Raw genomic sequence first — 12,129 nt, forward strand, 5'->3', positions numbered from 1 at the left:
CACCCCAGAGTATCTTTGAACCTTCTTGAAGTAGCTCTGGAAAAACTTCAAGAGTCTTCACCTTGGCAACTTCCTTCTTGCCTCATTTGCACCTCAGGTGAGGAGGTGCTCCACTTTAATCAATCAACGAGATTGATCAAGTTCAAACAATGCTTGAACTTCTTGGCCGGCACTATCTTTGTAAGGAAATCTGCGGCATTGTCATCCGTATGAACCTTTTCAATCCAAATTTCCTTAGACTTCACCCAATCTCTGATTCTGTGATATCTTGCTTCAATGTGCTTTGATCTTCCAGAAAAAACCTGATTCTTTGCCAAATGAATGGCACTTTGACTATCACACTTAAGCTTCACACAATCTTGAGTGATTCCCATTTGACTTACCAAGCCACTAAGCCAAATTGCTTCCTTTCCAGCTTCGGCCAATGCAATGTACTCTGCCTCTGTGGTCGATAAAGCTGTAATCGGTTGCAGTAGTGCTCTCCAACTGATTGGTCCTCCTGCGCATGTAAACACATAACCAGAAGTTGACCTTCTCTTGTCCAAATCCCCTGCATAATCGGCATCCACATATCCTAACACCCCTGCATTTTCCTTTTGCTTTTCAAACATAATCCTTTGTCGCCAAGAACCCTTCAAATAACGCAAAATCCACTTGACTACATCCCAATGTTGCTTTCCTGGATTTGCCATGTATCTGGAAACGACACTGATTGCTTGAGCTATGTCAGGACGTGTGCATACCATTGCATACATGAGGCAGCCCACGGCATTAGCATAAGGCACCTTCTTCATTTCTTGTTGCTCTTCCTCGGAAGTAGGACACTGTTGTCCACTTAACTTGAAGTGAGCTGCCAAAGGAGTTGAAACTACCTTTGCTTCTTGCATGTTGAACTTCTCAAGAACCTTCTGAATATACTTGGCTTGTGATATCCAAATCCTTACAGCGGTCCTATCTCTCTGAATTTCCATGCCAAGGATCTTCTGTGCGGCACCTAGATCCTTCATGTCGAATTCCTCGCTCAACATCTTTTTCAAGTCTTGAATTCTAGACTTGTCTTGACAAGCAATTAACATGTCATCCACATATAGCAATAGCAATATGATCATCCCATCTTGGAACACATGATAGTACACACAACAGTCATACAAACACCTTCTAAAATTAATTTTCAGCATGAATGAATCAAACCTTTTGTACCACTGTCTTGGAGACTGTTTCAGGCCATACAGGGACTTCCTTAGCTGACATACTAGGTTTTCTTTCCCATATTCAACAAACCCTTCTGGTTGAGCCATGAATATCGTCTCCTCTAAATCCCCATGAAGAAACGCTGTCTTCACATCCATCTGCTCAATCTCCATGTCATGTTGAGCTGCCATTGCTAAAAGCAATCGGATAGAAGTATGCTTGACTACAGGTGAAAAGATCTCATCATAATCCACCCCTTCCCTTTGTGAGTACCCCTTAGCCACGAGCCTTGCTTTGAATCTCACGGCATCTTGTTCATGTAGTCCTTCCTTTTTCCTAAATACCCACTTGCATCCAACTAGCTTTCTGTCTTTGGGTTTAGGAACCAACTCCCAAACGGAGTTCTTGTAAAGAGACTCCATTTCCTCTGTCATAGCACTTATCCAACTATCTCGCTCATCACTTGCTATAGCTTCTCGATAAGTAGTCGGATCTCCTTGACTAATGTTAAGAGCATAATTAACTTCGTTTTGGTCAAACCCAAACCTGTCAAGCTTCTTCTTGTTCCGCTTAGGTCTGTCCAGTGCTATGCATCTTTGGAATGCAGGTGGATTGTTGGGTGGAGTTTGACTCCTTTGGGATATCTGACGGATTGGAGTACCTTCAATCTGTCCTGTTTCTTGCTCCACCTGATTCCTAACTGGTGAATGATGCTGATGCTCTTCTTCTTCCTCAAAACCATCAGATTCGGCCTCTTGCTCAATTTGCTCCACCTGAGCTTCTTCTTCATCTGAACTGATTAATGGAATCTTTGTTGCTTCAATTCCAGCATCATCCTTCTTCTCCCTACTGCTCTCAACTTTATTCAGAGGCATGGTTGTCTCATCAAAGACAACATCTCGACTGACAACCTTTTTCCTGTTGTTGAAATCCCAAAGCTTGTAACCCTTCACTCCTTTTTCAAAACCTAGGAATATGCAATGTATAGACTTCGGTTTGAGCTTGGACCTTTCATCACTTGGAATATGTGCATAAGCACTACAGCCGAATACCCTGAGCTTGGAATAATCCACCGGCTTCTCAGACCATACCTCTTCTGCACTCTTAAAGCCGAGAACTGTAGATGGTGATCTATTAATCAAATAACTTGCATGATTAACAGCTTCTGCCCAAAAACTATCAGGCAATCCTGCATGAAATCGCATGCTCCTTTCTCTCTCCATGAGAGTTCGGTTCATCCTCTCAGCAGCTCCATTTTGTTGGGGATTCTTCTTTACTGTGAAGTGCCTTATGATGCCTTCCTGCTTGCAGTAATCAATGAACTCATTACTTGTATATTCACCTCCATTGTCACTTCTCAGATATTTGATCTTTCTTCCAGTTTGATTCTCGGTTTCTGTTTTCCATTCCTTGAACTTTGCAAAAACCTCGGATTTCTGCTTCATGAAATAAATCCAAACCTTCCTAGAAAAATCATCCATGAAAGTAACAAAATACCTGGCTCCACCATTTGATTTAGTTGGAGCAGGACCCCAAACATCTGAGTGAATATAGCTGAGTTGCTCCTTACTTCGGCTATCTACACTGCTACTTGCGAATGATACCTTTCTTTGCTTCCCAAGAACACAGTATTCACAAAAGTCCAGTTTGCAAGCTGACACGCCTTCCAACAGGCCTTGCTTGTGTAATTCTTGCAATCCCTTCTGGCTTATGTGCCCGAGCCTATGATGCCATAGTTCGGTCTTGTCTTCTATACTTTGATTTACAGAAACAGCTGCTCCCCCGACTATAGTGGTCCCAATTAACTTATACAACTTATTGGGTTGTAGGTCACCCCGCATTACCACTAGTGATCCTTTGGTTACCCTGAGTCTTCCTTTTTTAGACTTGTACCCATAACCGGCCTCATCTAAAGTGCCCAAGGAAATCAAATTCTTTCTTAGTCTAGGGACATACCTAACGTTCCCTAAAGCTCGTATCATCCCATCGAACATTCTGATTCGAACAGTGCCTATTCCTCTTACAGGACATGAAGAATCATCCCCCATTAAGACTTCCCCGCTGCTGACTTCTTTGAAAGTATCGAACCATTCTTTTTCTGCACACATATGAAACGTGCATCCAGTATCCAAAATCCAATTGGAAGCCTTGGAGCCCGATGTTACCGAAAGAAGTTCCCCGTCACTCTCATGTTCGGTGACTGCACTAGCGGAACCTGAGCTTCCTTCCATCTTGGCTTTCTTTTCTTTCCAAATCTTGCAGTTCCTCTTCCAATGATCGGCTGAACCACATTCGAAGCAACCTTCCTTCTTTTCCTTTTTCTTCTTGGATTTTGACCTACCTCTGTTGCCAGTTTTCTCTTCTCTTGTCTTTTCCCGCCCCCTCTCCTTGCCTTTGGCATAAAGGCCTTGAGAGCTTTCAGTTATATCATCTAGTTTAGCATATGACTGAAGAGCTTGAATTACGTCTTCAAGCTTCAAGGACTCTTTTCCAAACATTAGAGTTGTTCGAAAGTGCTTGAAAGACGAAGGTAGAGACCTTAGCAGGATGATAGCCATATCATCATCTTTGTAAGTTTCTTCGACTTTCTGAAGATTAGCTATGCAATTCTGGAACCTGCATACGTGATCTTCAATATCACCTCCTTCTTCTAGTCGAAGCCCGAATAGTTCATCCTTTAGAAATAGTTTATTGGACACGGTTTTTCCCATATAAACATTCTCCAATTTTTCCCATGCTTCCTGGGCAGACATCTTTTCGGTGATGTGTGACCGAACTGATCTTGTGAGATGGATCTCGATGGAACTCTTGGCCTTCTTGAGAACCTTATTCCATGCTGCTTCTGTCATGCTTTCCGGCTTCTTACCATCAAGTGCATCATCCAAATCCTGCTGTATCAGTACGTTCTTCATCATCCTTTGCCAGTCCGTGAAGTCATCCTTGCCGTCAAAGGGTTTTAACGCAGGTCCTTGATCCGCATTCATCTTCCCTTTTAACATCGTAGAACACCTTGATCCTAGCTCTTGATACCAATTGTTGAAAACCCCGTTCACTGGACCTTATTCTTTGATATAACCAACGGCAATAGACTCAACTAGCAAATATAGAAATACTTAGAAAACACACCAGAAATTATACTGGTTCGGCAGAACTTATGCCTACGTCCAGTTGTGATTTCCCTAGGTAGAGAAATCACCGCTTCTTTGATTAATAATAGAGATTACAGAACTTATGCAAACCCTAGAACTAATCTCAAACCTCTCTGCTGTTTTGCTGTTTTTCTCTCTACAGAAAAAACAGCCTTGCCGCACCCTATTTATAGATATAGGGTTGGCTTACATGTCCTTTACAGATTATAATTCCTATTCTAAGTGGAATAGGAAATTAGACTTCCTTTCCAATTCCAAATAGACTTCTAGGATTTCTACATTGAATAGGAAACTAAGATTCTTTCCTAACCCTAAGTGGAGAAGAATTGGTGCACCTTTTCCTAAAACAATCCTAAACAGAAAAGGACATAATTTACGAACCAAAAACTAACAAAAAGCAATTTCAAATCAACAACCATATGAATCCAGATTCATTAACAACCACTTTTGCCATAATTTTCTTCTTTCATTCAATTGTTTGAATGACCAAATGCCAAGTTTGGCACGGTTTCATCTGTGCCCTAGATTCTTGTGAAACACGAAGTTTAAAGAAACATGAAGCTTTAAAGTAACAGAGGCATAAATGAAAAACCCTGGAATAAACTTAACTTAAATGTAAAATGGCAATTGGGTTAACAAATCTTGGAATAAAACTAAATCACAAAATGAAAAGCACCTCCAATAAATTGACATTTTATACTTTTGGCTGGCCAAAAAATATCTATCTTTGCTGGAATATGCAAATAAAATGCAAATTGACAAAAACATTGAAATTGAAATGCACAGAAGCAAAGCAAATTACAAAACCTTAAACCAAATGACAACTTGGAAATGGAAGCAAATGTGAACTGTTTTTAATCATTTAGGTTCAAATGATTGGCAGGAGAAAGGACCATTCTTTGAATCAACATGATAAAAAACAGAACATGATTTAGGTGTTCAAATCACTGAAACTGAGAAAAACAAATTACGAAAAAATTTGAGAAAAACAATTAAATTGAAATGCACAGAACAAAACAAATTGAGAAAAACACTTATTAAATTGAGAAAACACTTAAATTTCTTTATGCACAGAAGCAAAGGCAACACAAAACCTTAAACCAAATCACAGCCTGGAAATGTCAGAGCTTCAAAGCATAGACATACTCTAAATCAAATATAATTAAAGCTAATCAAACGTAATTAAAGCTTATTAAAACAAATAAGAACTTGGAAATAGAAAAGCAGCATAACAAAAAAACGAAGAAGCAAAGATTGAAGATGGAAAAGGAACCTGCAATTAGGTTCTCGAGACGCAAAGAGACCAAGAGAGCGACAAAAAAAATACAATGCAAGAAACCCTAATTTCTTAGCAAAAATCATGAACAGTTAAAACCTAGGTTTATTCGCACAGTAACTTAGGAATTGAAAGAAAGCTTACCTTTTGAATCGAAGGGAAACCAGCAACAAAAGGCTTCAATCACTACCTTTGCATGTTCGATTGATCAGTAAAATACACAGAATAAGAGTTACATCACATAGCAATAAATTAGAGAGAATTCGAAGACAAAAGGAGATTTGAAATGTGTAAACCTCACAAACGTCACAAACCCTAGAATTCTTGCCGACCAAAATCACAATTTCGAATCTGAAGCTGCATGATATGAATAGAGTCTGTAAACCTAATCCTAAAGCACAAAAGATTTGAAACAACCCTAGGTAGAGCTTTCGAAACCAACCCCTTTCTCTCCCTCGAATCGTACACCCCCTGTGACTGTCTGCCTGCAAGCCGCATGCCTTCCTCTTACCAAATCCCTATCTCTCTCCCTCCCTGTCTCTCTTCTCTCTCTGCTCGCTCGCTCGCTCGCTCTCTCTCTCCCGACGGCATGCTCTCACCGAGTCCCACTGCAGCACAGAAAGAAGGGAAATGAAAGTCTCTACACACCCAACCCGTTCGAAACCCTACAGATTAAAATGACCATCGCACCCGTGCCTTTCCACGATCATCAACACGCTGCATGAAGATCAGCGGCAGAGACGGTCAGTGGCAGCCTCGTAAATAAAGTGAAATTCGAGTCCAACGACTATTCGTTTGTACAGTGCAATTGAAAAGCCTTCTTTAGATTAAAGTAATATTTTAAGTCATGAAATTTAGGTCTTGAGTAACATTCATAGACTTAAATTTTGTTTTTTTAGTAAGCTTAAATATTTGAGTTTGGGGCCTCAGTACTATGGTCTAATATTCCTCTTCACAAAGTGAGAAGTCTTAAGTTCGAATTTCGTGGATGGTGAATTCGATATCAGATTAGGTAGCTCATTATGTGACATAGCCGAACTCCCCCTCCCCCTAGGGTAAAATATCAATGTACTAAAAAAAATTTGAATTTGGATCCAAAAACTGAAGTTGGTCTTATGGAGAATTTACACGTGAAAAGCCGTAATAAATTATCTATACTAAAGCTCAATAAGGAAAATAAACACAGTTTCTAAGTACAGTGAAGGACAAAAAAGCCCCTGTTTCACTATCATTTTTCAGTGCTATTTTTTTTAGCTACATTGTAAGATGGCCCAAAAGGCCATGCCTCTTCAACTTGTCGAGAAATTTTTCGTTCATAACACAAGTGATACACTAAATGTTATTATATAAGCGATGAAAATTTTTATTTTTTATATTATTAATTTTTTAATACAAAAATCTTACTAGTTATATAAAAACATATAACGACTCACATCGTGTGTTCTGGGCATTTTAAAAAATCTTTCCAATTTGTAAACCCACCGTTTCTCTAGATACTTCCTAGTTCCCACATCGTTTTTCTCACCGCGCTGCTTGCCTCTACTCTGGCCGTCTTCCTCCTCGCCTCATCTGCTAAAATCTCTTCGATTCTACCAACCGCGGCAACTGTTCAGACTTTCCCAGAGGTAAATTCTTTTCTCATCCTTACAAAATTTGATATTGATTTTGAAAATAGTGAAAACCCCATAAAACAAACTGACTTTCTCAACCGAAGATTATGATATATGTTTCGCATTTGATTATTTAGGATAATTACATGCGTGAGGATTATTAAATGATATATTTGATAAATATGTCTAATTTTAAGGTAGGAGCCTCTAGATTAGAACTCACTTTATGGTTTTGCATTAGAAGACAGATCTATACTCAACTTCTTAAGCAAGTCTAGAGGAAATCTGCTGTTAGTTGATGCTCTGTCTTCGTCTCTTTTTGCCTGCTTTAATATGCTTTCTTATGATCTCTAACTTTATAAAGTTTTTATTTTTGTTTTATTAATTTGATACGGAAGATTTTCAGAGAATAGCTTCAATTGAGTTAGGTTTTGTTCAATTTATTCTCATTAGTTTCATTCCAATTCAATGATTTTGTGTAGCGCTGAGTTTTCTGTTGGAGAATAAATTTTCTTCATAATTCATTCAATTTTGTTTATTTTCTGATTTGGATTTTGAAATGTTACAGGATGGGAAAGGGATCACCAATTTGAAATCAGCTCTTCAGGTATGCATTCATTCCAGATTTAAAACATCACTTCTGTTTAGTATGTTGTTTATCATTTTTTATCATAACACCGTCATGCGGTGTTACTGTCCGTCCTTGTAGCTGTTAAAATCTGCTTTTCTGAGTTGTATATAGAACTCTTAATGTAGAATTAGTAAAATGCAGGTGCAGAATGAACGACTAATCAATGTGGGAAACTTTTGGAAATGTATATAACTGTAACTTAGAAATCTCCCATTTGGATTGCACTTATGCTTTGAATGCAAAGTAAATAAAATGTAATGTAACTTAAAGGGTTATTTTAGAAATGAATGGGTTGATTTGTGATTTTATGGAATTTTCAGAAGTATCTATTATGTGTATAGTGATATATGTGTTTATGAATGCAGTTAAGGTGTTGGTAGCTTTTGAGTATCAATTGCTTATTATGTACTTGTTATTCAAACTCTCTCTTTATTAGGGAAATGATTCATATTTGCTATAAACTACGAATTTAAAACCCACAGCAGAGCACGACACTTTTGCTAGTTTTGACCTAGAAGCAAATGGAAACAGGAAACGTAATTCCAACTACTTAGTTGATAACACTGAATTTGATCAAGTAGAAATATTATACAAAGCAAACTTATAGAACCCCATTATTGTAATATAACATAACAACATATGTTGAAGCACCAGAAATCATAAAAAACATGACATTGGCCTTGAAGGCCCAAACATTTCTCTAGCCGGTAGACACATCAAGCTAAGTTCGGTGTCCCCTCGTCGCCCTTGCGGTTGTTGGCTTTCTCCTCCTGCTGAATGTCTCCACAAACCATTCATGCTTCTTGTCTGCCAATGTGTTTCCAACAACCACTCCCACTATTAGTCCGCTAACAACTCCCGGCAAGACTACATACCAGTCAAACTCAAATGGAAACCCAGCCTCTTCATCCTCTTCAAAGCTTGATCGTGGTGGTCGCCTCGAGCTCTCAGAAGCCTCACATTTCTTGGACAAAAGCTCTCCACATAGACCTGAGTTTCCTTGGTATGAATCTTCTAGGAATGTACCAAATTGTCGGCCAAGTGGTATAGGCCCCCAAAGATGGTTATACGACACGTTGAAGTACTCAAGGAAAGTGAGTTGTGCCAAATAACCGGGGATCATTCCTGAGAGCTTGTTTTGAGAGAGATCCAACGATTCAAGAGCAGTCAAGTTCCCTAGAGATGAGGGGATTTGACCAGAAAGAGTGTTGTTGGAGAGGTTTAGCACATGAAGTGCTCCTAGACTCCCAATGATACTTGCTGGAATCTCTCCTTCAAATCTATTACTTGAGAAATCTATGAGTCTCAAATCATAGGGGGTCTGATCATATGTCAACTTAACACCTTTTACAGGAATTATCATCGCATATGAAAATTGAAGGTAATTTCCATATTTATTTATGCTGGCGTTCGATGAGACTGTAAAGTACAGGCTTCCCTTGTTCTCGACAACATATTTCATGAAATTCCAGTTCTCCATGTACTTAGAAGGCAACATACCTGAAAACTGATTGTTGGATAAATCAATAATGCACAAGTTTGGGAACTCATGATTAGTTGGAGGCTTCCCAATTATCCCATGAAATGCATTCGACCCCAAAATGAGACCCCTCAATACTGGAAGTACCCCTAACCAAGAAGGGAACACGTCACTGATCTGATTGTTGCCAATGTGAAGAAACTCTAACTGAATGCAATCGGCCATTGATCTTGGTAGCATCCCCTGTAACCGATTGTAACCCAACCCAACAAATTCCAAACTATTTTTGTTAGCACAAAATGGAGGAATATGGCCGTGGAAAGAATTAAACATCAAATGCAGTATTTCCAAGCTACTGGACTTCCCCAAACACTGTGGAAGCATACCACTCAGGTTGTTGTTGGCCAAATCAAGAACACTAAGATACTTCAAGTTGCAGAACAATGGTGAAACTTCTCCACTATAATTATTGTTGTCGACCATGTAAACCATGACAGATTGTGGTGGAATTGGCAATGACCCTTGTAACCGATTATCAGAAAGAAGAAACAGTTGTAGCTTTTTCCATGGAAGAGTGACTGGATTTTCCTCAAAGCCTGTTAAGAAGTTAAAGCTGAGGTCGAGATTGACCAAAGTTTCTTTAGTTGCATTCCAGAACCATTTTGGTATTTGGCCATGAATGTTGTTATGAGAAAGGTATAGGGCTCCCAATTCGTATTGATTTTTCAAAAATTCTGGAAACTCTATCAAGTTGCATTCATCCAAGTGTAGAACTTCGAACTTTGGAAGAGTAGCACTCGAACCAGATTTGACACGCACGGATAACCTGTTCTCCGATAAACCAAGTACCTTCAACTTTTTGAGGTTGGAAAACTCATCAAACTCAACTAATCCACTCAAATTATTATCGGAAAGGCTAAGATGTTCAAGATTTCTGAGGTGGAAAAGCGACTTAGGGATTTCACCAGTTAATGAATTGCCAGACAAATATAGGAACGCAAGTTGGGTCAGGTTAGCCACAAAACGTGGGAAATTCCCCTGTAAGTTAATATCCGAAAGATCCAAGTAGTTGAGCTTGGTTAATTTTCCAAAACAAGACAAGGAATCAGGAATTAAGAATTGGTCTGCGGAAACATCATGAAATGCAGCCATCTCAAGGAAACTGAGCTGGGTAAGGTTTCCAAATGAAGATGGAACATGGGAACCAAAACCACAGTATGAGATATCAAAGTAGTTTAAGGAATGAAGGTTTCCGATAGAACTAGGAAGTTCACCGGAGAAATTTGTCCCTGAAACATCCAATGTTTTGAGGGAATTGGTCCTGTTAAATTTAGGAAAATAACCATTTAGCTTTATGTTTGAGTATAAACTAAGCTCCTCTAGGTTTGGTAGGTGGAAAATGCCTACTGGGAATTCCCCATACCACCCACAGTAGCTTAGATTGAGAGATGTGAGAGAAGATGCATTGACCAAGATATCAGGCACAGTGGAGTATATGCCTACATCACCAAGATGAAGTTGTTTTATGCTGGTCAAGTTTTGGACTAGGATTCTCATGTTGGACTTCCTAAGCTCCAAACCATTATTTTGAGACAGATCAAGGGTAGACAGTTTGGATAGCTTTGAAATTTCAGATGGAATTTGGCCAGAAAATGCAGATAGTGAAAGGTTGAGATAGGATAGACTCGAAAGGTCATGGCCCAATCTCGATGGTATTTCAGACGAATTAAAGTTGTTATCTGAGAGGTCAAGCATCTGCAAGTGAACAAGTCGGAAGAGGGTGCTGTTGGAATTTATAGAACCATAAAGACAGCTGCTCTTGAGGTCAAGGCCAATGACACGGCCAGACTCCGCATGGCACTCAACACCATCCCACGAACAACATTTACTTTGATTCTGATCTCCTTCTCGAGCCCAAGATGCTACCTTCGGATAAGCAAAAGGAGATTTAGAAGCTGACTTGTCTATCGTAAAGCTTTCCTTGAATTGTAACAAGAAGGAGTGCTCGTCAGCGTGGCAAAGTATCCGTGTCTGAGTCTGCACAAATGAAAAACAGTGAGTGGCATTAAGTAATAGAAAAAGAAGACAATGGAAACAGGTAAAGTTGGACAACCAAGATTCCATTTTCATGGCAGTGTGTTTTTCTGGTTATAGGAAATATTGTTTTATGGCTCTCGGATAATTAAGAGTGGAGAAGTTAACTCCTTTTATAGACACAACTCATGCGAAGCATAAATAAAAAAAAGTATGAGTCGATCGATGAGTGGGTGGTGAATTGATGTCTCGATCAATTGAAGACTTGAAGTCATTCATCGTTTGCATGTAATAATTGCAAACTCGATCGTTTAGTTTTATCTATACGCTCGTTTGATCTTAAAAAATGTGAATGTAATACTTTGAGTAGATAAAATCAGGTGATCGCCATCACTTGAAGACTTGAAGTCAAGTCGTCGTTTGCATATGTGACTCATCTCAACGCTTATTTATCTTTTTAATACATGTTCTAATTATGTGTCTATATACTCTTTAACTCAATTTATTTTTTGTTACACTTATTTATCTAATGTTAATGACTTGAGTTGAAGTTCGTCCATGTAGTAGGATTTACTATGTATACACGCAATTTATTCATAGTACGTGAATATTAATTAATTTAGTTTTTAATTTAAGGTTAGTGTTTTATTTTCTCGAGCTTTGCACACATAACAATCAATTAGTTGTCACTCCTACTAATAAAAATGTTACTGAGGCTACTATCTCTTTCACAAACGGAGTAGCTTTTGTTCCACTAA

At 38.9% G+C, this 12,129-nt stretch overlaps 2 protein-coding genes across 2 annotated transcripts in view; both read right to left on the bottom strand.

The window, feature by feature from the left end:
- The window catches only part of LOC148694153 (receptor-like protein 7), a 61,223-nt gene extending 54,877 nt beyond the window's left edge, over window positions 1-6,346 (bottom strand). The window contains exon 1 of the mRNA XM_088699693.1: window positions 5,761-6,346. The gene's annotated coding sequence lies outside the window, so the exon portion shown is untranslated. The remainder of the gene's footprint in view (window positions 1-5,760) is intronic.
- A 2,048-nt stretch (window positions 6,347-8,394) lies between these two features.
- LOC137741102 (receptor-like protein 41) lies at window positions 8,395-11,596 on the bottom strand. Its single transcript, XM_068480908.2, has one exon. It carries the CDS (start codon window positions 11,465-11,467, stop codon window positions 8,579-8,581), a length of 2,889 nt encoding a protein of 962 aa, XP_068337009.2. The 5' UTR covers window positions 11,468-11,596; the 3' UTR covers window positions 8,395-8,578.
- Window positions 11,597-12,129: the final 533 nt, after the last annotated feature.

This window comes from Pyrus communis, chromosome 9, assembly GCF_041283825.1.
Source record: "Pyrus communis isolate YQ-2024b chromosome 9, ASM4128382v1, whole genome shotgun sequence".
NCBI lineage: Eukaryota > Viridiplantae > Streptophyta > Magnoliopsida > Rosales > Rosaceae > Pyrus > Pyrus communis.